General features: G+C 42.3%; 1 protein-coding gene across 2 annotated transcripts in view; it reads left to right on the top strand.

The window, feature by feature from the left end:
* Window positions 1-653: 653 nt before the first annotated feature.
* CTBS (chitobiase) overlaps window positions 654-27,778 on the top strand; it is an 87,599-nt gene continuing 60,474 nt past the window's right edge. For both annotated transcript variants that reach the window (XM_078332328.1, XM_078332327.1), the window contains exon 1: window positions 654-1,126. In XM_078332328.1, the coding sequence (XP_078188454.1) occupies window positions 1,070-1,126 (57 nt within the window). In that variant the 5' untranslated portion in view covers window positions 654-1,069. The remainder of the gene's footprint in view (window positions 1,127-27,778) is intronic.

Raw genomic sequence — 27,778 nt, 5'->3', positions numbered from 1 at the left:
CAGCTTAGGCAACCCCCGCTGAGGAGGAAAAGATAGATACGCTTCCTTGGGAATCAGAACAGTTTATCAAATCAAGAAACAGTAAGGCCCAGTTTTTAAGGCCAAAAGCCCCTACTCCCTGCCATTTGGCCATTCTGTTTTCTCTTCATCTGAGCCAGTTAAACAACGGGCCTGACTCCTACAACAGCATTGCTCAATTGGTTTAAATATATTCTTATCATGGTATATAATTGTGTATAGAAAAAGACACTAGGAAAAAATACTCTAAACGTGTTTATCTCTGAATGATGAGATAAAGGTATTTTTATTTTCTTTTTTTATGCTTTCTGTGCTTCCCCCCCCCCGCCCAAATTTTTATAATAAATAAGCATTACTTCGAAGAATAGAAAAAACGTAATTGGTTTTGCTTTAGAAACACACACAAGCGGAGGGAAATATGGACGGAGAGGCAGGGAAGTGGTAAATAGGCATAACCCAGTCTCAGGAAGCCACCAGCGGCTGACCCAGGCTGGAAGCCCCTCCTTCGGGGATCCGCTGATCTGGGGCGCTCCCCGCCCGCCCACTCAGCCGCCCGCATGCCCCGCACGTCTTCCCCGGCAGAGGGCGCTATGGGGCCAGGCGCCGTTGCGTTTCCGTCCTTTGCCAGGAACGGCGATTCTCAGCGTCCTCTCCAGTGGAGGACAGAAGCCCACCCAGGGCCGCGGGAGAGCAAGTGCCGAGGGGAAGGCACCTTGTACGCGGTGAAGCGGGGATGCAGATGTTACAATAACCAGAAGGGCACCCCGCCACAAATGCCGGCGTGCCCAGCGCGCGTGCGCCACCCTCTTCCCTATAGAGGGCGCCGCGGTCCCGCATCGCGGAGCGAGGTGGGATCCCCGTAGCCCAGGGCAGCCCGCGGGGCAGCCCTCGGACCCCTCTCCGCCAGCCTCCTGCGCCCAGAGCCTCCCCGCTGGAGCTCCACCCTCTCCCAGAGGCGGCTTGGTCACCCAGCACGTGCCCAGGGAAGCGCCTGATCCTGACGAGACCCCGTTGCCCCCAAGAGTGATTGCATTGGTTTTGCAATGAATGAATGAAAGAGAGAAAGGAAAGAGACAGAGAGAGAGAAAGAGAGAGGGAAGAAAGAAAGGTAATAATACATAATAATATGTAGTTGTGAAAAATCCAAATAACGTGTGTGTATATTTGAAAAATCAGTCCTTCCTGCTCACTCCAAGTTTTAGAGCCTTATTCCTCTAACTGCTAATGTTAAAAATCTCTGAATCCCTATAATCTATAAAAACCCTGCTTACATCTGTAAGCCCCCTGCTTCAAGATAGCCTGCCTTTTCTCCTGAACTCATATATACCTTCCCTGTTTGATTTCTGTTTCACCTGTAACTCCTGCCCTCCTGAGATGCATAAAACCAAACACCTGCGGCTTCCTCTGGACCACTTATTCAAGGCTTCTTGGGTTTGTTTTCCGGGGGGCCGAGGTCACTCATATCGGCTTGAATAAACCTCTCTTTAGATATTATATCGCTTCTGGGCCTTTGGGCTAAGATCAAGTGTAAGATATTTTACAGACGTTGAGATTTCTGTTTACAATGTTAATCAAAATGTTAACATTGGTAACTTCTAGGGGTAAAATTATGAATGATTCTTGTTTCCTGAATGTTCTGCAACATTCAGAAATGGTGTATTTGGGTTGAGGCACAACTGTGACTATTTTTAAATTGCATCTACTCTTGGGGCTGTCCTCTTTCTACATAAACAGACTAACTCCGGGTGGCAGCTCTGAGTCTTTTTATGGTGCCGGGAGAGATTCATCATCTCCCACCTACACCAGGCCCCAGGCAAACACTTTAGGTCCCCTGGTGACAGAACTGAGGGTTTGTATCTCAGTGACTAATGATTATAATGCGCTTGGCTACTTCCTGTGTTTTTACCAGCTCGAGGAGCAGATTAATCAGAGAACGTTCCCTGCTGGCTTCTGGGAAATAATAGAAACACAATGGTGATGCTAAGTCTCTGCGGATTAAAAACCTTTACAAAGGGGCGTTCTTTCTTTTTGTCTTGGTGTGTTTGTTTGTTTTGAAAGGGAGTCTTGCTTTGTCACCCAGGCTGGAGTGCAGTGGCGCAATCTCCGCTCACTGCAATCTCCACCTCCTGGGGTTCAAGCGACTCTCCTGCCTCAGCCTCCCGAGTAGCTGGGACCACAGGAGCGCGCCACCAAACCCGGCTAATTTTTGTATTTTTAGTGGAAACGGGGTTTTGCCATATTGGCCAGGGGCGTCTCAAACTCCTGACCTCAAGTGATCTGCCCACCTCCACCTCCCAAAGTGCTGGGATTACAAAAATGAGCCACTACGCCCGGCCGCATTTTTTTGTTGTTGTTTTTTGCTCCTTCAAAAGCAGTTCTGAAATTTTTCTTAGATTTTTGAAGGCAGAAAACCCAGTTTCTGATTTAGAGCTTATTCTAATCAACTTAGAGTTTTTCTGCCTTTGGGAGCTACATAGACATTATAAGTCTCTTCCTTTCCTTCCCAGCAGAAAAGGCTTTGATGCTCTATTCTTAGCATATGGAGCCCTAAACCAAGGCCTGCATTGGGGTGTTTGTGAGAAGCATGTATGCAAAGCCTGAGAGACTCCCCTGTTGGGTGTGCTGCTGGACAGGGGTGATCTGGTTTGACATTGTACATGTAAATGGCTTATTTTAAATACATGTTTTAAAAAATTATTATTATATTTTGAGGTCTGGGGTACATGTGCAGAATGTGCAGGTTTGTTACATAGTTATACACATGCCATGGTGGTTTGCTGCATCTATCACCCCATCATCTACATTAGGTATTTCTCCTACTGCTCTTCCTCCTCTACACCCCCACCCCCCAACAGGCCCTAGTGTGTGATGTTCTTCTCCCAGTGTCCATGTGTTCTCATTGTTCAACTCCCATTTATGAGTGAGAACATGTGGTGTTTGGTTTTCTGTTCTTGTGTTAGTGTTAGTTTGATGGTTTCCAGCTTCATATATGTCCCTGCAAAGGAAATAAACTCATCCATTTTTATGGCTGCATAGTATTCCATGGTGTGTATGTGCCACATTTTCTTTATCCAGTCTATCATTGATGGGCATTTGAGTTGGTTCCAAGTCTTTGCTATTGTGTGCATGTGTCTTTATAATAGAATGATTTTTATAATCCTTTGGGTATATACCCAGTAATGGGACTGCTGGTTCAAATGGTATTTCTCATTCTAGATCCTTGAGGAATCGCCACACTGTCTTTCACAATGGCTGAACTAATTCACACTCCCACCAACACTGTAAAAGTTCCTATTTTTTCACATCCTCTCCAGCATCTGTTGTCTCCAGATTTTTTAATGATCACCATTCTAACTGGTGTGAGGTGGTATCTCATTGTGGTTTTGATTTGCATCTCTCTAATGATGAGCTTTTTTTCACATGCTTGTTGGCTGCATAAATGTCTCCTTTTGAGAAGTGTCTGTTCATATCCTTTGTTCACTTTTTGATGGGGTTCTTTGTTTTTTTCTTGTAAATTTTTTAAATTTCTTTGTAGACTATGGATATTAGCCCTTTGTCAGATGGGTAGATTGTAAAATCTTCTCCTATTCTGTAGGCTGTTCACTCTGATGATAGTTTCTTTTGCTGTACAGAAGCTCTGGAGTTTACTTAGATCCCATTTGTCAATTTGGCTTTTGTTGCCATTGCTTTTGGTATTTTAGTCATGAAGTCTTTGCCCATGCCTGTATTCTGAATGGTATTGCCTAGGTTATCTTCTAGGTTTTTATGGTTTTTGGTCTTACATTTAAATCTTTAATTCATCTTGAGTTTATTTTTCAATAAGGTATAAGAAAGGGATCCAGTTTCAGCTTTCTGCATATGGGTAGCCAGTTTTCTCAACATTACTTATTAAATAGGAAATCCTTTTCCCATTGTTTGTTTTTGTCAGATTTGTCAAAGATCAGATCGTCGTAGACGTGTGGCATTATTTCTGAGGCCTCTGTTCTGTTCCATTGGTCTATATATCTGTTTTGGTACCAGTACTGTGATGTTTTGATTATTGTAGCCTTGTAGTATAGGTTAAAGTCAGGTAGTGTGATGCCTCCAGCTTTGTTTTTTTTGTTTGTTTGCTTAGGATTGTCTTGGCTATGTGGGCTCTTTTTGGTTCCATATGAAATTTAAGGTGTCTTTTCCCAATTCTGTGAAGAAAGTAAATGGTAGTTTGATGGGGTTAGCACTGAATCTACAAATTACTTTGGGCAGTATGGCCATTTTCATGATATTAATTCTTCCTAACCACGAGCATGGAATGTTTTTCCATTTGTTTGCATCCTCTCATTTTCTTGAGCAGTGGTTTGACAAGGTCCTTTATATCCTTTGTTAGTTGCATTCCTAGGTATTTTATTCTCTTTGTAGCAATTGTGAATGGGTGTTCACTCATGATTTGGCTCTCTGTTTGCCTATTATTGGTGTATAGGAATGCTTTTGATTTTTGCACATTGATTTTGTATCCTGAGACTTTGCTGAAGTTGCTTATTGGCTTAAGGAGATTTGGGGCTGAGACGAGGGAGTCTTCTAAATATACAATCATGTCATCTGCAAATAGCGGTATTTTTCAAATCACAATTTTATAAGTAAATTAAAATATTTAACATTTTGGTAACAGAGAAAAGAAACAAACAAGAGCCCTGTGTTAGCCTTTCATTCCCTGCAGATCAACCATTTCTAGTAAGTTATGTAAAGTGTCTACTTCACCAGCAAGTATGATCAGCAACAGGGAGCCATTACTCTGGGGACATTCTTAGACTTTAACATTTCACTAACAGTAAAATTTCAAAACAATTTTGGGAATTGGTGGTGGTATGACAACTTTTAGTTTGCCAAGTGAAATTGAACCAGCCATCTACTGGCACTACTCTTTTTACAAATGAAATACATGTTGACCACAAAAAATGGGCATGATCTCAGAATAAAAGACTGTTTTTTAAAAAAGAAATTCACCTTATAGAATATTTTGCTGGCTGGGCGTGGTGGCTCACGCTTGTAATCCCAGCACTTTGGGAGGCCAAGGCTGGCGGATCACCTGAGGTCAGGAGTTCCAGACCAATCTGACCAATAGGGTGAAACCCCGCCTCTTCTAAAAATACAAAAATTAGCCAGGCGTGGTGGTGGATGGGTACCTGTAGTCCCAGCTACTCAGAAGGCTGAGAAAGGAGAATTGCTTGAACTGGGGAGGCAGAGGTTGCAGTGAGCCAAGATCATGACACTGCACTCCAGCCTGGGGGAACTGAGCAAGACTCCATCTCAAAAAAAAAAAAAAAACTATTTTGCCATATTTTTAAAACTTTTTCATTTTTCCAGAATGGAAATGTTGTTACCAACTTGCGTTTTGCCCATTTGCCTGGCTTAGTTACTACAGCCCAATGACTATAGTTGAACCTTTATTTGATGGGACCTAGTCTTTAACATTTTAGGGCCATGATGCTAAATATCAGTGAACAGTAACAAGAACATTAAGCTGAGAAATGCTAGACACTTGGCTGAATTCATTCTAATCCTGGGATCTTATACTAATCCCGCAACCACACATCCTGATTTTAGACGAATACACTACCATTTACTTTAACTTGAGATGAGATTGTTTTTGTTTCTGCTGAGTTTTACAGTACTTCCAGGTATTATGATTGAAGGTCTTTTTACTTGGATTCTTGTCTATTGAAGGCACTCTGCCAGTGACCACCCAAAGAACTGAGAATTTTGATATCATACTCTTTGGCCTAAGGTCTTTTCCAAATTATAATAATTGAAGTTCAAGAAAGCAATGCTTTGAAGATGGGTTCTACTAGCCAACAACTTAAATGAGCTGAGGGGAAGCACAATGAGAATCCATAGAAATGAAAGGAGTACTATATACAAACAATCTTTTAACCTTTTCTAGAACTGAGGCAGATATTAGGACAACGTTCAACCTCCCATGCCTTAAAAACAATAATAAGGGCACGCAGTTTGCAAGATAGCTCTCCTGATCTGTCAATGCCTGCAATGCATTGTCTCATATTTCAACCTTCTGACATTTTCCACCCACAACCCTGGTAGAGTAATTACAAGGACGCTCCCTGGACGATGAGACAGGCAGGAGTTTTTCTGGGCACAGGCTCTACTATATTAGAGAGTAGAAATGACAACCTCAACTTTAAACATGAGTTTCTTTCCAAACTTGAAATTAGTTGGTGTTAACATATTTCAACCATGGAAAGAAAACCTTTAGTGGTTTTATCTTGTCTTGAAATGGAAATCTTTGACCTAGGTCCTGGATGTCTGGGAAGGGCATGCATTTGTAGCCTCAGATTTCTTGAATTCGATTCTCAAAGACTCTTCCATCAGAAAGGACTTTGCAGAAGACTCACACAACATTGGTGCTTCCGTAGGCTTCATGCTTGACTCCATTCCCTGATTCTTCTCTATGTCAGGCCATCTCAGACTTGTAGCTACAGCTGTCACTTAGAGCCACACAGCTCTTGAATTGGTACCTCCAGCCCCGACTTCTCTTCAGTGCTCCAGACACATGTATTTCTCTGCTTGCCAGACATCCTCCACGTACCAGGTACTTGAAACTCAACATATTCCAAATCAAACTAATCACATTGTGCCCACCACTGGCAACCTTCTTCACACTCTGATTCCTTTATTTTGGTTACTGAGCAGTGTCATTCACCAAACTGCTGAAGCCAAAACCCTGGTGTCAGCCTCACTTCACTCTCCTTTCACCTCCATTGTCTAACAGTCACCAAGGTCTGTCTCCCTCTCTCCTAACATATCTTACCGTTCCATTCTCTTGCTTCCATCCCATTGTCACTGCCCTATTTCAGGCTCTCAGCACTTCTCACCTGGATGGGGGCAACTGTTTTCTTTTTTCTTCATTAAAAATTTTTTATTTATAATTGACACCTAATAAGTATATGTGTCTGTTGGGTACAGTGTAATGTTTCAATACATGTATTTATTATATAATGATCAAATCAGGAGAGTTGTCCACCGCCTCAAAGCTTTATCATTTCTTTCTGATGAGAACTTTCCAGGTCTTCTTTCCTAGCTGTCTTGAAATGTACAATACATTATTGTTAGCTATAGTCACCCTACTATGTAGTAGAATACCAGAAATTAGTTTTCCTATCTAACTGTAACTTTGTACCCTTTGGCCAACCTCTCCTTGTCCTACCGCTCTCATCCACTCTGGAGCCTGTGGTCACCATTGTTCTACCCTCTGCTTCTATATTATCAACTTTTTAAAATTCTACATGTGAGTGAGATCATTTGTCTTTCTGTTGTTGTCTTATTTCTCTTAACATGATGTCCTCCAGGGTCATCCATGCTGTTGCAAATGACAGGATTTTGTCCTTTTTTATGACAGAATAGTATTATACTGCATATATATACATACATGCATATATATATCACATTTTCTTTATCCATTCATGCATTGATGAATGCTTAGCTTGATTTCCTCTCTTGGCTATTGTGCTAAGCCCTCACTATAGTGCTGCAGTAAAGAGATATCGGGAGTACCGATACCTCTTTTGACATATTGATTTCAATTCCTTTGGATATATATCCAGTAGTGGAATTGCTGAATCATATGGCAATCCTATTTTTACTTTTTTTTTTTTTTAGAGGCGGAGTCTCACTCTGTTGCCCAGGCTGGAGTGCAGTGGTGCGATCTCGGCGCACTGCAACCTCTGCCTCCCCAGTTCAAGCAATTCTCTACCTCAGCATCCTGAGTAGCTGGGATTACAGGCATGCGCCACCATGCCCGGCTAATTTTTGCATTTTTAGTAGAGACGGGGTTTCACCATGTTAGCCAGGCTGGTCTTGAACTTCTGACCTCGTGATCCACCCACCCTAGCCTCTCAAAGTGCTGGGATTACAGGCATGAGCCACCGTGCCTGGCCTCTTTTTATTTTTTTTAAGGAACTTCCATATTGTTTTCCATAGTGGCCGTGCTAATTTACATTCCCACCAACAGTATACGAGTTCCCCTTTCTTCACATCCTCGCCAGTAATTGTTATTTTTTGTCTTTTTTTGATAATAGGCATTCTACATGAGGTGCAGTGATATTTCATTATAGTTTTCATTTGCATTTCCTGGATGATTAGTGATGTTGAGCATTTTCATATATATATATATGTATCTATGTCTACTTTTAAGAAATGTTTATTCAGGTCTTAATCCCCATTTTGATTGGATTATATGGGGTTTTTAAAAAAATTTTGCTATTGAGTTGTTTGAATTTTTTATATATTCTGAATATTAACCCACTAAACCAGTGCATAGTATGCAGATATTTTTTCTGATTCGGTAGGTTGCCTCTTTGTCAATGGTTTCCTTTGCTGTGCAGAAGCTTTACGGTTTAATGTAATCCCATTTGTCTATTTTTACTTTTGTGGCCTGTGCTTTAGAGGTTCTATCCAAAAAATTATTTCCCAGACCAATGTCACGAAGCATTTTAAGCATTTCCCCTATGTTTTACTCTAGTAGTTTTATAATTTTAGGTCTTCCATTTACATCTTCAAATCCATGTTGAGTTTATTTTTGTATATGGTGAGAAATAGGGGCTTAGGTTCATTCTTCTGCATGTGAATATCCAGTTTCCCCAGCATCATTTATTAAAGAAACTGTCATTTTGGGGTAACTGCTTTCTAACAGGTCTCCGGGGCTTGGTATTACTCCACCAGAGCCCTTTCATATAGCTGTCAGAGAGATGGCAGTAAAACAGTTCAGTTTCTATCTCTCTGCTGTTTAAACCTATCTAATGATTCTTCATTGCCATTAGAATAAAGTCCAAACACCTTGGCATGTCATGTCAAGTCCCTCCCTCTCTGGTGTCCATCATCCCAGCTACCTCCTCTGACACTCTCTACCAGGCATCCTACGATTTTCCCCCAATTTTACATTCTCTTCATCCTCCTGATTAAAATAATAACAATTGGTGATTACATGTCCTACTCTCTTTTGCAGTTAGATGTGGCCAGGTGACAAAGTTCTGGACAGTGGAATGTAAACAGAAGTATCATGTAAGAATTTCCAAGACCTTTTTCAGGAGGGGGCAGACACATGTCCTTTGCCCTCCTTTTTTTTTTCTCCCTTCTCCATTCTACAGCCTAGAATACAGACATGATGGCTACCATCTTGGACTATGAACATGAGGATCACAGCCAAGGGAAGGAGAAGCCGCAAGCTAGAATGTGCTATGGAGCAGAACTGCCACAGCCTGACTACCTACCACTGGAACTTTCTGTGAGAAATGAAACACGCCCAACAGTCCAATAAACAATTGTTTTTGGATAAACGTAGAAATGGCCCCTTCTGCTGTTAAAGCTTGAAATTCGCATTTGTTTTATCTGAGTACCCTCCCCGGGAAAGGACTTTCAGTCCTCTCAAAAAAGTACCAGAAAACCAACACTCACCAGATGCTTCCTTGCCCCCTATTTTCTTAAACATTGTTACATATCTTCCCTGCTATAAGCCCCTAGTTTTAGTCAGTCAGGGAGATGGATTTGAGTCTGAGCTGCCACATCCTTGGCTGCAGCACCCGATTAAAGCTTTCTTCCTTGGCAATACTTGTCATCTCAGTGATTGGCTTTCTGTGCCACGGGACCTAGACTGAACCCCTTGTGTTTCCATAATAGAAACAGACTTCTAACTTGGTCAAGCCACTGTTATTTTGAGTATCTGTCCCTTGCTGCTGTGCCTAATCCTAATTGACACAGAATTTGGTGCCTGACCTGAGATGCTACAGGTCACTCCATGCTTACTGTTTTCTTTCTTTATGTTCACAAGAATTCAAGAAGCTGGTCAACCCCACAATCTTTGAATTCTTCATGCTTGCCATAAAGATTTATCACCATAGTCACTTGGCCTTCTAACGTTTGATTTCCATGGATACTTGTTCTCCCAGGTGACTACAAGTGATTATTTTTGATTCGGAGTTTCACTCTGCTCACCCAGGCTGGAGTGCAATAGTGCAATCTCGGCTCACTGCAACCTCAGCCTCCTGGTATTAAGAGTATATAGACTCTGGCATGTATATAGACCTTTGTATTTACTCCAGACAGCGAAGCTGCTTCAGTGGGATTAGAGGCGTGAGCCAGCACACATGGCCAGAGTCTATATACTCTTAACACCCTGGTCTAAGAGAGGAGGCAGCTTTGGAGCCGTTATCAATATTCACAAGATTGACAAACATTGTCTCAGCAACTACTCAGAGCCTGCAGCAAGCAGGATAAATTTGCTGTACTAGGGATGATGTTGGATTTGGATATTGAAAGAGTAGCATAAGCTCACAAAGCAGAGAAAGGAGGGAGGGAGAAAGATAAGATTCAGGGCAGAAGAAGATGCAGAAATGACTTAAAGGAAGCCCTCCCATCTTGGCAAGTCTGGCAAAGAATGACTTGTCTCATGAGGCTGGATTGAGGAATGTTTGCCAGACACTCTGGATCAACTCACTCAACCTGTTCCCAGTGTTTTGCCTGTTCTGTAGATCTAGAAATAAAGCCACATTTCAAGAATTCCTTGAAGCTATGGTTCTGGATGTGATTCTGCCAATCAGATGTACTTTGCAAGGCCTACCAGTCTGTGGCATGCAGCGGCAGAACAGTTATTTAAATTATCACTTGCAGGCCGGATGTGGCTCATGCCTGTAATTTCAGCACTTTGGGAGGCCAAGGAGGGTGGATCACCTGAGGTCAGGAGTTCGAGACCAGCCTAGCCAACATGCTGAAACCTCATCTCTACTAAAAATACAAAAATTAGCCAGGAGTGATGGCAAGTGCCTGTGATCCCAGCTACTCAGGAGGCTGAGGCAGGAGAGTTGCTTGAACATCTGCTTTTAGCTTCCCTATCTTAGGGAGCCTAAAGGGAAAGGAATGTGCTTAGTGAGGCCCACTGTTTTTACTGGGGTCCATTGTATGAGCGTGAAGTTTGGTGATTGCCCAGGGGAATCCCCACCTCCTTCTGTGCCCGAGTTGTTTATCTGTGTTTTTACAGCCTGATATTTCAGACTGTTCTTTGTTAGGAGAGAAGTGATTTCCTTGAACTGCATGAGGTTAGAAAGGGAGCTATTCTGAGCTGCTTTTTGTTAGAAGGAAAGTTTTCTGCTGGGGGACTCCTTTACCCTGTCTACCTAAATAATTTCTTTCAGTCCCCTTAACATATTTCCCCCTAAATATGTTATGGAATGGAATCCCTAACTGCTGTTAGGGGTAATCGGGCAACAACTTCTTCTGGCTACTTTCTCTTTTTCTGGCTACTTTCCGCTGGAGAGGGGTGTGGTGGTGAAACAGCTAGGGCTCCTCCTGGGGTGGATCTAAGGATCCCTGGTAGGAGGGTGGTTTTGTTTTTGGCTCTATTTGCAGCACCATCTGAAGCTTGATGGTTCCTAGGAGAGAAGAGATAAACTTTACAAGGAGGTTTAGAATATATGATTCAAATATGAGTATTTTTTTTTTTGAGACGGAGTTTCGCTCTTGTTACCCAGGCTGGAGTGCAATGGCGCAATCTCGGCTCACCGCAACCTCTGTCTCCTGGATTCAGGCAATTCTCCTGCCTCAGCCTCCTGAGTAGCTGGGATTACAGGGACGTGCCACCGTGCCCAGCTAAATTTTTTGTGTTTTTAGTAGAGACGGGGTTACACAATGTTGACCAGGATGGTCTCGATCTCTTGACCTTGTGATCCACCCACCTTGGCCTCCCAAAGTGCTGGGATTACAGGCGTGAGCCACCGTGCCTGGCCCAAATATGAGTATTAAGACTACCATTATTAGTGGGGTATGATAGGCTGTAACCATGACAACAAAGTTTGATAACTGTGAGCCATTTAGATGGGTTGTGCTGTTGTAAGTGGATGTATGGGACTTGACTTTGTTTAGCTTCCTTGGTCTTACTTTCCTTCCAAAAAAAGGAAACTTTGAGGTTAAAGGTTACCTGGCAGGATTTGTAAGATAAGTGCCCAGAACATTGCTTCAGATTTTTACATTACCCATTCCTTTCTGTCTCCTTTGAGCCACAGCTGGAGATTGATAGTTGGTTTACTGGCATAAGCATGATCAGTTTAAAATGCAGACAAGAACCTGAAAACAACTAATGAGACTAGGAGTCAATGACAGATTGTATTTGTCCATTACTGCTGATGAAGACACATCTGAGACTGGGCAGTTTACAAAAGAAAGAGGTTGAATGGACTTACAGTTTCGTGTGGCTAGGAAGGCCTCACAATCATGGCAGAAGGCAAAAGGCATTTCTTACATGGTTGTAGCAAGAGAGAGAAATGAGAGCCAAGCAAAACACATCAGATCTCATGCAAGTTATTCACTACCATGAGAACAGTGTGGAAGAAACTGTCCTTGTGATTCAATTATCTCCCACAGGGTCCTTCCCACAATGCTGGGAGTACAATTGAAGATAAGATTTGGGTGGGGACACAGAGCCAAACCGTATCACCGACTACAATAAGTTTGCAACATAATTTCTCTCTCTTCAGCCCTCATTTGTATTAAAAACAAATTATGATCGGACAGGGCTGTTTGCAAAATAAACTTTAGTCTTACACTTGGCCTGATTATTTGCAAAAAGTGCAGCAGGAATAGTTGCCTCTGTGTAGGCCTTTTTCATTGGCTTTGATAGAACTCTGTACCACAAGGAATGTTGGATAGGACTTTTGAAAGCCAGGCCCAGCCGTGCGTTTGTGCCCTCAGATACCTGTGAGTTGGAGAAACTTCTTTCTTCTTGAGGTTCCAGGAGCGTGGGGTTTATGGGCCTGTTAGAAAGTGACATTCTTTACTCACCACAGGTCAGGAACCCTGTACAGAGACTGTGTAGAAGGTATGAGACCAGTTTCTCCAAGGGGCTTTCTTTGGTTCCACAAGTCAAAGCCTTGCAGTCCAACCCTTGGTAAAACATCCGGTGTTTTGTTGCAAAACAAAACAAAAAAAACAATGGATTCTTGTTGGATTGATGATGCAAATAACTATATTGCAATTCAAGAACACTTATAACTAGTTTACAAATTCTGGAGGAACTAGGCAGACAGAAACAAACATTCTCCAAACCTTGTTTACAGGAGAATATTTGACTTAGTTTTTAAAGGCTTTTAAGAAAGTTTCCTTGATTCTGAAAAACAAAATAAGGGTGACCAGTATTCCAAGAATATTGCTTTAGTTTTCTATTAGTTCAGTCCCTTCCATTAACTCTTGTTCAGCTTGTTATTCATAAACATTTCAGCTTTTTATGAGTCCTGTGCATTTTCTTTAATCAAAAACCTGCATTTAAGGGCACCTGTTAAAGTTCCACAGCCGATTGTAAACTATGTTTTTTGAAGAAGATTCAAACAAGACAACAATTGTTTATAAATGACAAAATGTGCAGGGTGGTTACAGTCAAGAACGTGATTGACAAATTTGGTTATTTCTGTGGCTCACAATAAGCTCACAACCTTAATTGTGATTGGCAGCATGTATTCAGACATCAGAACCTTAGACGTCCCATACAGTTTTGGAACATATGTTAGTATTATTCCCTCAGATATAACCCGAAGAGTATTAGACATCATTCTGGCAACTTCATGTTCCTAAACATGTTAAAGAATCCTATTGACCTCTGTTCCGGATGTTCCAGCAGCCCCGTGCAGCACCAAAAGTGCACGGGGTTAGGAAAGACAACCCTGAGACTCAAGTTGGACTTTGGGAAGCCTGTTAAGTATCTTCAAAATTTAAAACACTTGATACTATAAAATGGAATTTTAGATTACCGTAAGTTTTTTGTTTTGCCAAAATGATGACTCAGAAATTTAAAAAAGCAAAAACCATTCATTAGCCCTTTGTATTACATGAAAATCCTATTCAAGAGAGAAAGTTAAATTTCACCCTGGCATTCATTTGCTATTAATGTTAACCTTGATTTTTAATGAAGCTTTATAGACAATCCTATTCTATCTTAATCAGGTTTGGCCATTGAGGTGAGATTTACACCTTTTTATAACCCTCTACAAATTTTGCTAAAGAGTAGATTCGCATTTTAAGAAAACTTTGTTGTGCTCATATTTTAATGCTTAATTTATAAAGCTATATGATACCCTTTAGAAATTAGTTAATATGTTCACACAGAGAGTTTCTTTTGCAGGGTTAATTTTTACAATCTTTTAACAATTTGCTTAAACCTTCTGCTTTATTTTATTTAAGATAATCCTTCTAGGCAAAATGTACATTTCCATGCTTCTGATCTTTAACTAAAAACAGCTTTCACTATTTTTTAAAACACCTTTCATGCAAATCCATGCTCGGTAGTTTCAATTACATGTCATTCTGGTAGCTCTTCGCAATATTTAATTTTAATGTACAAGCTGGTAGATAGTTTTAATTATGTGCTAGACGTAGATAAAGTCTGACTGCTCTCAGCATAGTTAGGGGCATGGTTACTTCCATATGTTCCCAGGTCTTACCCATTGTGAAGCAGGCAATTTGACAATTTTTAAAGGCTAAAGAAACAGTTACAACCTTAAAACATTTATCAAACCTAGTATCTGACCTGCATAATTTAGATTACATTTTTACATCTTGAAAGCATTTGTATTTTACCAATAATTTCTAAGACGGTTTTTATTTTTGAAGATTAAAGTTGTGTGAACTGAGAGATACCACTTTTATTTTTTCTTTAAAAATATTTTATTTAGCGCTTATTTTTCTTAGGCCAATTAATTAGAACTCTTTTCAAATAGGCATTACACACATAACACATATACACACAGACAAACAGAAAAAGATCCAGTAGTTATAAGATTTTCCATTTGCTAATTTCCCAGTTGGATTATTGGCCTCTTGGAGAGACCCTTTAAGAACAGGGCTAGGAAGGCCGGGTGCAGTGGCTCAAGCCTGTAATCCCAGCACTTTGGGAGGCCGAGGTGGGTGGATCACGAGGTCAAGAGATCGAGACCATCCTGGTCAACAAGGTGAAACCCCGTCTCTACTCAAAATACAAAAAAATTAGCTGGGCATGGTGGCGCGTGCCTATAATCCCAGCTACTCAGGAGGCTAAGGGAGGAGCATTGCCTGAACCCAGGAGGCGGAGGCTGCGGTGAGCCGAGATGGAGCCATTGCACTCCAGCCTGGGTAACAAGAGTGAAACTCCATCTCAAAAAAAAAAAAAAAAACAACCAGGGCTAGGAATACAGTTTCCAGGGCCTAATAAATAAGCAAAGCTGAAAGACAAAGGCAGATTTTGAGAACTACGTATTCACCTTTAATTCCAGGGGTTCCATGAGGAAAACAGATTTTTCCCAAAATGGGATTTGTGGCAACTTTACTGTTTTCACAAGGAGTCCCAGGCCACCAGAAGTCACTGTAGGGTCTTTCATGCATGCTCCAAGAGTGGCAAGACACAGTGAAAAAAGGAATTCGGTCAACCGAGAAAAAAAAAAAAAAAAACCTTTTCCAGGAAAACAAGATCTATGAAGAGAAAAACATAAAGACCTTTAAAATATATCCACATGTTGGATACCGACTTTTAATTAAGCTGAGTGCTCTTTAGGAACATTTTGTTTTTCATAAATAAAACTTTACAGAGGAGATAAAGTGATTCTTATCATTTTCCCCCAGTTTGCACCACTGCAAGTCCACAATCACAGTTAGTTTCTCCAGTTTTCTCTGGGAGAAAGTGTCTGGGCTCAGTCAGGGGCAGGTTTTCAGCTGGACTGCAGATCCCTTTAGCAGCAAAGCTTGGTATTTGAGGAGGCAATTGTGTTTAGCCAGAGACTTTCCTTAGAGGACACTAGTCCTGTTATACTGTGTGGAGTTAAACAGTATAACAGGACTAGTTATCCTATTATACTAGTCCTGTTATACTGTTTAACTCCACATTGTTAACCCTATACTTAACAATGGGTTAAGTTATCCCCCATTGTTAACCCATTGGCTCTAGAGCGGGACCTCCAGTCTTAGTCAAAACTCCCGAGGCTATTTTCTTCCTTTCTGACATACGTAAAGATTAAATACCTTCCCTATGGGAAGGCTGAGAACTGGTGTTTCAAGTAAGGCTTGCTTTAGCTGGTTTAAGGCTTTCGTGTTTTAGGTTCCCAAGTGAGGGAGCTGCTTGAGTTTCTTATATGGGTTGGTATAAAGGAGGAGCTATTTCACCACGCCCGGGTGCCCACAGTTTGCAAAATTCAGTAATGCTCAAGAATTGTCTTAATTGTTCAAGGAAATGGGCTCAATCCTTTCCTCACCTGGTGCTCTGGTTCCTTTTGTGCCAGGTCTGTCCCATAGACCCTGGCAGATGGATGAAATGAGTACTCAGACACAGGTATGCAGTGTAAGAGCAGGTAGGTGACTGGCTGGCTCTAGTGGCCAGAGAGCATCCCCCAAAAGCTGGAGCTGCTTACTTTCATTCCGTGCAGGCACAGTGCCGAAAACCTGGAGCCAACACAACCTGCAGGTCCTTAACATTTATTGTTTTCCTTTGAGGGAGCCTCATGCATACGGATGATCAAAGGTCAGTTCTTGGTCAACATAAGTAAACAAGCTTGTTTAAGGTAAATTCCCCCACACTCCCTTGTTCCTATTCCTTGGCCTCTGCCTCAGGGTTATAGGACAGCTGCCTTCAGCTATTCTCCCCCCACCCCACCCCCAGCTCTGAAGAAACATCCCACCTTTCAGAAGGTTTGTGTCCTTTCCCTATAGGTTTTCCACCACTCTGACTGATTCCCCCACACTTCTGTTAAGATTAGGCCTAGGTATTTTACTGAAGTTTGACAGAGCTGAGCTTTAGATTTTGAGACCCTATATTCCCTTTTAGCTAAGAAATTGAGAAGAGTCTTAGTGCCTTCCTGAGACTGACTTGATTGGGGCGCTGAGGAGTGTGTCATTTAGGTACTGCAAAGTTTCAACTTGAGAGTGAGAAAAACTAGAAAGATTTTTAGACACAGCCTGTTTCAGCAACTTCCTTTTGGTATCAGGGGCTGCCTAAGTAATGAAACTGTTTTTTATTGAATTGGAAGACAGGGAAGTGTGTTTTATTAAAGCTTCTCTCAGCTTTTCCAGAAAGGTAGGGAGATTTTTTTCTGGCTTCTGGTTCAACAGGGACAGTTTAGAGTAATTAAGAGGTTTGGTCCTAGTCCTTAGGCCCTCTAACACACACATTAAAAAGTGTTTCCTTTTCCATTCATCTACAGGGTCACAGGGGTTCTAGTCAGGATTGTCAACAGGTACAGCCACTCTCCCTATTGGGAGTGGTTGTTCTGTTATTTCCTCACCTTCCTTATCTCCCCTTTTCCTTTTTGGTCTGCTATAGGGGACATGTTGTTCATCTCCGAACTCTGCTGCTGCTTGCAGAGATGTCTGCTTTTCAGCTGCAGTGAGGATTTGGCTTAGAAACAACATAACATCCCTCCCTGTGAGGTCAAACACTGAGTTAAATTTTGGAAGGCCTCTATATATCTATTAGAGTTGTCAAGAAATCAGCCCATTTATTTGCGTTAGGTCCTGCAATGAGAAGGGAACGTGTACCTTAGGGGTGCTCCTTCCACCTGGCATTTCTTGTAGGGGTAGGAGTAAAGCTAGGGCAGTGGGGCACTTTGGAGATGGTGGAGCTGGAGAAGCTGATGGGGCAGTTGGAGCAGGCCCTGGATAAAGTGGACTGGAAGGACTGGAGCACTTAGAAGCTGCCTCCAATGGCTCCACCAAAACTTGCTCTTCTGACTTAAGGAAACTACCCTCCACAGACCTGGCTGATATGACTACTAGAAGGGCTGAGTGGATTTTCTAATGCTTGCAAAGGTCTGAGTTGTCTTGCAGGGCAAAGGAAGCCTGTACACAGGGAACGTTGGACCATTTGCCCTTCCATCTATAGAAGAAATATAACTGTTGGATAAGATTAAAGTTAAGATTCCCTTCATTCCTGAGTTAAGAAACAGAACCTTAGGAAAGTTAAGGTTCTGTTCATTCCTCAGATGGTAGGAAGACCACACTTCAGAGTTTGGGGGTCAAAGAGGTTCAAAATGTACTCCAGAGGAGTGCAGACCAAAGATGGCTTGCTACCCATCCTAGAAAAGAGATGAGAGGTATCCCTCAGTCTCCTTGTTCTTTTTGGTGTGACTGAGGATGGAGGGGATGACAGTGGGAGTGTCCCCCTGACTGTTCTCCCTTCTTGGTCCCTGGGTCCCATCACAGTGTGTGCCATCCTGTGGTTGCAGGCATCACCCTCAAACCATTGTCCCAGAGGAGCTAAGTAATGGTGATAGTCACACTTACCCATGTGACCTTAGTCCTCTGCCTGGTAATTGCCCTTTGACCTCTCACTTGTGTGACCTGCATGGCTCCTTGATGGATAAGTATCAGAAGAGATTATGTAACAGTTGCCTTTGAGCAAGGCCCCTTAATGGAGGGAGTATACTGGACTGAGCTTTATATTCTGCTATTTATGGACTGGACTAGAGAATTTATTTTTAGGTGGTGGTTCCAGTTTACTTCCAAATATAAAATCCCCTTTCTATTTAGATGAAATACTAGTTGCAGACAGAATAGGTGTCTCAAGAGAACATAAGGGTCACATGATAGCCTTTCTGCTAATGGAGAGAGTATTGAGACTAAAATTTGGTTTTGGAGGACATTTTTCTCCTCGCTGCTGAAGGCAGAGTTCTCTCGCTCTCAGAGGGGCATACAGTTTGATCTCTATTAGAGGAATGTCAAAGAGAGAAAAAGTGAAAAGCTAGAGGCTTTTGGCAAAGGGCAGACTAGGTTGCCGATGGAGAGAATTCCCATTCCACTAGGTGGCGCTGTAAGCTTTGAAATAGCATCAAGTAACGGCCTCAACATGGACAGAGAGGGGAGTCTGAAATGTGGCAGTTCATCCCTACAGCCTGCCTCCTGGCAGGAGAAAGTTAATTCGCCTCATAGAGGGACTATCCAGTCTGACTGGGTAGTGCTGGCTTCTCACATGGGAAAAGAATCAACCTAGGTAGAGAGAGGGACATTCGCTGATAGGGAGATAACCTTCTACTCAACCTCAGAAGTGCTATCATTAGGAGTTAAATATTTGTCTTTGAGATCTGAATCATGAAATACTCCTGTCTGTAGAAAGTCGCCAAGCAGCAATCCCTTGACCAGCAATTCCTTGTTGCTAAGGTGGTTGCTAAGCCTGCCTAACTGAATTATTTCCCTGGGCTGTAAAATTTCCTGCAGCTTTGCCTACAGAGAAAGGGTGGGAGGAAAATAAGATTTGCAATAGGAAAGCTTGGTGATCTTGTGGCCGACACCCAGTCGGGCAGTCAGAGGCTGGGGTCAGTCCAGGAGCCTTCAGACAATACCAAGGTGTAGCCCTGGCCAGAAATCTTCAGTGGCCCCAGGACTTATTCCAGCACCACGTGATGGCAAACCTCTCCATGAAAGGAAACTGGTTTGGACAGAGCCAACATTCCCAGCACTCTGAGGGCACTGGGGGATCGACTAAGTCCTCCCCAGTGAGCTTCACATCTGAGTCTTTAAGACTGGCAGCTAGCCCTTATGATCATTAATCTGCTGACAGATACCCGATTTTTTGATAGTTCTTTGAGAGAATAAAAACTGGAGATGAGAAGCCTCAGAAATGAAAGTAGAGAGTCTGCTCCTTTACTCACCATTCCAATGAATTCCCCTTCAAATCCTAGACCAGGCCCCAGAATGAAGCAGTCTCATTATCTGGGGAAATACCAAGGTTCTTGGTCTTATGGCCGAGGAAATTAAGGTCACCGACACATACACACAGAATGAGATTGGAGCAGGAGTTTAACAGGCAACAGGAAATAGTGGCTCTCTGTCACAGAGAGGGGTCCTGAGCAGGTTGCCAGGTTGTAGTAAAAATATCAGGGATTTTATAAATGGGCTAGTGAGGAGGGGTATCTTATCTTACTATGACCCAAAGATTTAATTGGGACCAGGTGTGCTATCTGCATAGAGCAGAGTTTTCTTTGTTTGTTTGTTTGTTTGTTTTTTGAGACAGAGTCTCACTCTGTCACCCAAGCTGGAGTGAAGTGGTGCGGCCTTGGCTCACTGCAACCTCCACCTCGCGGGTTCAAGTGATTCTCCCGCCTCAGCCTCTGGAGTAGCTGGGACTACAGGTGCGTGTCACCACACCCAGCTAATTTTTTTGTATTTTTAGTAGAGACGGGTTTCACTATGTCGGCCAGGCTGGTCTCAAACTCCTGACCTTGTGATCCGCCTGCCTCGGCCTCCCAAAGTGCTGGGATTACAGGCATGCGCCAGGGCGCCCAGCCCTAGAGCAGCACTTTCTATCAGCTCTCACCTCATTCTTAATCACATAGGCAGACTCTTAGTCTGTGCTGTTTTGTGCTGCTTTGTTTTGCTTCTCCGGGAGGGAGAGTTTCTGTGCCTGTTCCCAGACATCTTCCTGTAGCTAGGGGTCTCTCTCCCAAATCTGCTTTTAGCTTCCCTATCTTAGTGAGCCTAAAGGGAAGGAATGTGCTTAGTAAGGACCACTGTTTTTACTGCGGTCCATAGTATAAGTGTGAAGTCTGGCGATTACCTAGGGGACACCCCACCTCCTGTGCCTGAGTTGTTTATCTATGTTTTTACAGGTTGTTCTTTGTTAGAAGAGAAGTGATTTCTTTCTTTGAACTGCATGAGGTTAGAAAGGGAGCTATTTCTGAGCTGCTTTTTGTTAGAAAGAAAGTGTTCTGTCAGGGACTCACTTTACCCTAACTGTCTACCTAAATCATTTCTATCTCATATAACACCACCACTTTGGGAGGCAGAGGCAGAAGGACTGCTTGAGGCCAGGAGTTTGAGATCAGCCTGGGCAACAAAGTGAGATCCCTTCTCTGCAAATAATTTAAAGATTAGCCAAGTGTGGTGGCACCTGTGGTCCCACCTACTTGGGAAACTGAGGCAAGAGGATCACTTGAGCCCAGGAGGTTGAGGCTGCAGTGAACCATGATCATGCCAATGCACTCTCACCTGGGCTACAGAGTGAGACCCTGCCTCAGAAAAACAAAAAATCATAGGCTCTGACAGAAAACTGTGTGTGAATCTTGGCTCTACTGTGTACACTGAGGGGCAACTTAAGTACATTCTATAACTTCTCTATGCCTTAATTTCCATCTCTTGTTAATTGAGGATAATCACACCTATAGGATTGTTGGGAAGATTAAATGACACAGTTCCTGTGAAGCATTAGCACAGAACCTAGCACATAGATAGAACTCAATCATTGCCAGCTTTTCTAATTGTAGTAATGGTTGATCATTTGCACACTCTGCGCTTTCCCTTTTTCTCTCTCCTCTCTCTACACTTTGCTTTTTAGTAACATGTCAACTCAACGAACATTTTCTGAGACCCAGCAGTATGCCAGGGCAAATACAACCACTACCTTGGGGAGCTTGCTGTCTTTGAGGAGGTAGACACAGAAACCGTGAAGACAGCAAAGCATGGCACACGAATGATAGACATTTTCACTGGTTTCCGTGGATGCAGGGATGACACAGGCAGTCATCATTATCAGGAATGAAATAGCTGAACAGGAAATGAATTATAGAGGGAATGATTGTGGCTTTGACTTTTAAAAAAGGAGTGGGAGAGAGAAAAGACATTTGGTCAGAGAGAACAGCATGCACAAAGGCCTGGAGAGGTTATAAAGTGGGGTGTAGGGAAGAGCCAGTGGTTCAGCAGAACCAGCCCAGTGGTTCTCAAACTTGAGCCTGTGCCAGAAGGCCCTGGAAGCCTTGTTAAGAAGCAGATGGCTGGATCACTCATCTGGAGTGTCTGAGTCCTTACCTCTAGGGTCAGGCCTGAAATTTTGCATTTTAAACAAGTTCTCAGGTGATATTCATGTTGCTGCTGGTCCAGGGACCACACTGAGACCACTGGGAGGCCAGAACATAGTGAGTGGACTAGAGGCTAGAGGAAAATGGTGAGAAACAGAACTGGGGTTCATATGCTAGCTCTCAGGTTTAGATTTTTAATTTAAAAACAATGACTGAAGTATTTAAGGAGAAAAGCATATGATCAGATCTAAGTGGCATAAATTGATTTTTTTTTTGAGATAGGGTCTCGCTCTGTCACCCTCTGAGTGCATTGTCATGATCATGGCTCACTGCTGCCTCAACTGCCCTAGACTGAAGTAATCCCCCACCTCAGCCTCCTAAGTAGGGGGGACTACATGCCAACACACCTGGCTAATTTTTAGTATTTTTTTTAATAGAGATGGGGCTTTGCCATGTTGCCCAGGCTGGTCTTGAACTTCTGGACTCAAGCAGTCTACCCGCTTCTGCTTCCCAAAGTGCTAGGATTATTGCTGCGAGCTGCTGCGCCTGGCCCAAACTGGATTCTAAGGGCACAGAGCTTCAGAAGGGAAGATACATTTGAGTCCAAGTGAGTTTTGGGTGGTCTGTTGGGTACAGAGCACAGGCCTGTGCTGAGTTCCCAGCCTCTAAGACCAAGCCCTTCTCCCCAAGCTACTCCTTTTTCCCTGATCATGGGATTAAAGCTTCCACAGAGATGTGCCCTGCATCTCACGACTTCATTTCCTTGGGACTCAGCCTCTTCCAGACATCTTCGACCTTCAGTGTTTCTCCACAGTGCCTCTGCCTCCCACCCCGCAACCCTGTTGAACATAGTTTTAAGTCAAACCTTCAACACTCACAGAGTTACCTGAGTCTCCTGAGGCTACACAGCTACTCCATTTGTGCGCTATTATTGGTATTTTTTAACCAGAATCTTCTCAGTGAGTGGCCATTGCCTGCCCCATTTCCTCACCCCTGGTCCCTACCCCTTCAGTCTTGTTCTGTCCCACCCCTATAATAAAATAGCAACTTGTTTTTCTTTTTTGCCTTAATTTCACCACCTCTACTACCACCAAAATGTCTTAAGAAAACCCCATATGAAGGGCTTCATTAAAAATAGTTAATCAATATTGAAAATACCAGAATAGAATTGAATGTTTGGGCCTCCAAGCTTTTATTAACCCTCTATTTCAAAACAGCTTACAGAAGACTCATATGTGATGAGAATATATTATTGTTCCTAACTTGGTTAACATAGTCTAATTTGTCTCAAGTGAGGCTTAAATAAAGTACAATTCCTAGAGCTATATGTTTCAGCTTTCCTGGTCAGTTTCTCTGCTCCTTAGAAACAGGATTTATCTGCCTTCATATCAAGTAGTATAATGGAGGGTACTATAATCAATTGTCCACTGTTTGTTTCTATATTTAATTTTTTTTTAGAGACCTGAGATAAAATGGGGCTTAAGCCCTGGGAGCATAAACAAAGCTTATTCTGAAAGAATTCTTCACCCAACCAATCATTCTAAACCAACACGGAACATCCATTGACTACAGTTCAAGCTCTTGGATATATAACAGGAATTGGCCTAATTCTCAAATAGGCAGTTTTCTGAGTATTGGTAATAGCCAGAGGGCCCACACTTCTGTTTTGTACTTTCACCTTTCTTTTGGACCATTTCTTTCCCTTTTTTTTTTTTTTTTTTTTTTTTGTTTGTTTGATTTTTGAGACAGGGTCTTACTTGTTGCCCAGTGGCACAATCATGGCTCACTGCAGCCTTGATCTCCTGGGCTCAAGTGATCTCACCTCAGACGCCTGAGCAACTGCAACTACTCGTGTATGCTACCACACCTGGCTCATTTTTGTTTTTTGGGTGTTTGTTTGTAGAGATGAGGTTTTGCTGTGTTGCCCAGGCTGGTCTTGAACTCCTGGCCTCAAGTGATTCACCTTGGCCTCCCAAAGTGCTGGTATTACAGGCACACCTGGCCTGGACCATTTCTAACGCTGCTATGAGTCTTCAGTCTTATACAGTATTTTCACAAGTGCCTTCCAACAGTAAGGGAGCAGCTGTAATATCTCCAAAATAAATTTCTGACTCAGGCGGCGTGCTTTTTATAACGTCTATGAGTCAGAAGAACTAAGTTATAGGAACCAGACAGGGGCCCATTTCTTATTAATAATTTTGCTACTTTTCAATGTTTTCCCTCCACTTTCTTCCTGTTGTGATTGCAGAATCCACAGTTTTCTCAATTGTTTAAATTCTTTCCTAGAAGCAAAACTAATGATTTTCTATGTCTAATCAGTGAGAACAGCACAAATTCTTCTTCCATCATGATCAGAATCTTCTAGGGTTATGGACTTCTCTCTTTTTAATGTGAGTAAATCCTCTTTGAAACACAGATCTGGATCACAGATAAGAAAGGCTAAGGTCTTAAACTCTCATGCTCTCCTTCTGGATTTTTCAGAGTTAACACTAGGGGAAACTCATCCCCAAGTTTGCAGGGAGAGTTAAGCCTATATAGCATTCCTAAAGGGAGCCCAGAGAGTCTGGTGAGGTGGAACTGAGGGGAGGGCAGAGAACGAGGAGGAAGAGGCTCTCTCTGCCCATACCCCTCCACACAACTCCATCAATCATTCTGTACAATCCAAGTGTTTATTTTACCAGTTTAGTTGCTCTCTCAAATGCAAAATACTTTGGAAGTCATTTAAAAATTGCCAGAATAGTTCTTCCTGCACTCTGGTTTCTGCCAACTCATTTTGAAATTGGCTTTCTCAGTTCTCTTTTTCTCGTATGCAAGGAACTAGCCAGATCTCTACCTGCAGATGATAAAACGCTATCCCATGCAACACCAGATTCGCCTCTAAACCAGGTCAGGAGGCTGAGATCGAAACAATGAGGACCACTGGAGCCACTGGGGATTCTCCAAAAGGCTAATTAGGCTTCTGCCCAGGTCTGGTAGATTTCCCAAAGGCTTGTGTGTTTTCAGAAATGGAGTGGAAGGGAATTGGGGAGAAATTACAATAAGTGAAGGCCTTAAATGCCCTGGAAAATCTTCAGGTTGGTATGACATCATGGAAACCTCATCCTGCTCTTTGAAAGTGATCCCAAGGTTTAGCACATTACAAGACTTACAAGGCAGATACTTGCTACATATTTATAGGATGAAAGAATGAACAGACTGCTGGAGTAAACTAAAAAAAAAATTCCAAAACACTAATGATGTTTTCTAATATTTTCTCTCAAGCATTTTTATTTGAAAAATGCTAGCATTTCCCACAATCTTGTTTCTAGATTTGATCTCCTGAAATAGATGAATATAAGTGTTTGTGGCCCCAAAACCGCTATGATGGCAGCCCACCTCTCTGTCCCTGTTAAATTTAAACTTACCACACAAAGCTGGAAACTTTATGCTTCTGAAAATATGTTCACAACCATCATTAACATATTCTGTAGTATCCTCCACGTGCTGCATGTGACCATCAGGAGGACACAGCTAGTCTGTGAACTCCAGAAAATGCTACGGGTTTGCTGATACTCCCCTCAGCTACGGGGTAAGATGACCAGATGACAGACGGATTGTTCTTACTCCTGGTTTGCAATTGGCAGTTCTAGAGTTAGCCCACCAGATAAGCCATCCAAGAAGACCAAAATACAGCAGGATGACTGTGAACAAGACCAGGGACTTCAGCCCTTGCAAATAAAGGTTGAAGACTATACATGAATGACATTCTAGGCTATCCTCAGATGGGTTCCAAGATTAGGGCTCCCAGCTTCTTTCCTGGATCAACACCCAATGGGCATGGTATTCAACGCCTACTCGTTAATCAATGCTGTACTGGTTTGATAGGTAGTTTTCAAACTATGTCCTACATAGTCTAAAATGTTCTACTCAGGAGCCCTGGTGAGGTGATAATGTGTGAGAAAAATTCAAGTATCTCCTCTTTTAAATTGAGAAGTCCTAGTCTTTGTTTTGAAACTGATTTTGTATGTTAGGCTTTCACTCTTCTATTAGATGGTAAATGCTCCATTCCTCAAACAACAATGATAGCTCCTCTGAGGCCAAGAATATGTGTTTTGATTTGTTTCTGAATGTCACTGTGTCCAACATGAGACTCTGCTTCCACAGGCACTTAACGCATACTTATGAGACTGCTTTCTCTCAACTTCATTTCTAAATGGAAACATTTGGAACTGAGTTTCCATTCTTGTGACTTTCATTGTGGGAAAACAGAAAAGAACTCAGCACAGATTTTTCATTAAGCATGTTTAACACAATAGTGGGATGAAACTGAATGGTGAGAGGTTTTTAAACCTGTGATTTTGAGCTCTTTTGTGTAGGAGGAACAAAGTTCTGTTTTGTCTGGCATCATAGGGGAACTGTGATTGTCTGTTTGATATTGTGTGGATGAGCTAAGCTTTCATAAACTATTGAGATGATTCCCTGGCATGGGACATAAAGGAGTCATTAATTTCATTCCCAATTTCATTCATGCCTCTAGTTTGTTTGTACTTACACAAACAGAAGTCTACAAAAGGGAGAACTTCACTTATATACAAACGAACTCTGAAGAGTGAGGTGCCCTGATCACTGAAGTTGTAACCGAGCAAGTGACCCAGCATTCAGTGAGCTGAATGTTTCAATTTCCCAATTAAAGTAGGACCCAGGACAGTAGAACATCAAGGATCAGGAGATTTTCATTCTCAGCTCTCACATCAGCTGTGTGACTATGAACAAGTCATTTTGCTTCTTTAGGCCTCAGTTATATCATTTGTAAAATGGGAGTCATAATACAGTTATTACAAGAAATAAATAAGGTTACTGCAAGAACTAAACATCCCAAAAAGCCTACGTGACATCACAAATGATCAATTTAAGGTCGTCAGTCATTTCATTGAAAAAACTTGATCAAATTGGTTGATTTGTGTTTGTGGCCCAAAGAAACAGTTACTGAAGATTCATTGTTTCTCGTTGCTATGGTTTGGAAGTGTCCCCTCCAAGAATCATGTTGAAACTTGATATCCAATGCAATCCTATTAAGAGGTGGGGCCTTTAGGAGGTGATCCAGTCATGAGGCCTCCTCCCTCATGAATGGGGTTAAAGCCCTTGTAAAAGAGACGTCACACATGTTTTGAACCCTCTTTGCCCTTCCGTCTTCTGCCATGTGAGGATGTGGCACAGAGGTGCCATTTGGGAGCAGAAAATGGACCCTCACCAGATACCAGACCTGGCAGAGTTCAAGAGCATTAGAGTCCACAGTAAGGACGTGGTATTTAATTTGGAATGTGATGGTGAGTGGTAAGTTTTGTTGTTGTTGTTGTTGTTTCATTTTTTTTGGTTTTTGTTATTTGAGAGGAAGTCCCTCTCCATTACCCAGGCTGCACTGGAACTCCAAGGCTCCAGTGATTCTCCTGCCTCAGACCACTCAGTAACTGAGACTGCAGGTGTGCACAACCACACCCACCTGGAAAGTGATAAGATTTGATTTATGCTTTTGAAAGATACTTCTTTGTGCTTTGAGGAAATAAGAGGTTCAAATAGGGGGCTATTACAGCCAGCCCAGAGAGAGGTGATGGTTATTTGGACTAAAGTAGCACAGGAAAAAGGACCTTGCATGGTTTTTCATCATAAAGTTCAATGCTGTAATCAGGGGCTGTTAATAGGAAACCATTTTTCTCATGCTCAACCAAAACATAGGGCTCTACAATGAAAAAGAAAAAAAGTTCAAGTAGAAAAATTGGATTCTAATATCCCCCGTCATGCCTTTATTATTTTTAAATATGAAATATAATTTTTATGGACTATTATGTTTCATGTAACACAACTCTGTGGCTGTGGAGGTTGCTGTTTGGGTGGCAGCTGCTGCTGCTGTGTCAGAGCTCGAGGTGTCACTGACCTGCTGCTGCTTTTGCTGCTAACTTTGCTTTTGAAACCTTTTGTTTTTTGAATCCTAAAATAATAATAAT

The sequence above is a fragment of the Callithrix jacchus genome, chromosome 7 (genome assembly GCF_049354715.1).
Source record: "Callithrix jacchus isolate 240 chromosome 7, calJac240_pri, whole genome shotgun sequence".
Lineage (NCBI taxonomy): Eukaryota > Metazoa > Chordata > Mammalia > Primates > Cebidae > Callithrix > Callithrix jacchus.
The sequence above is the reverse complement of the archived record's forward strand: the minus strand, read 5'-3'. Positions and strand labels throughout refer to the sequence as shown.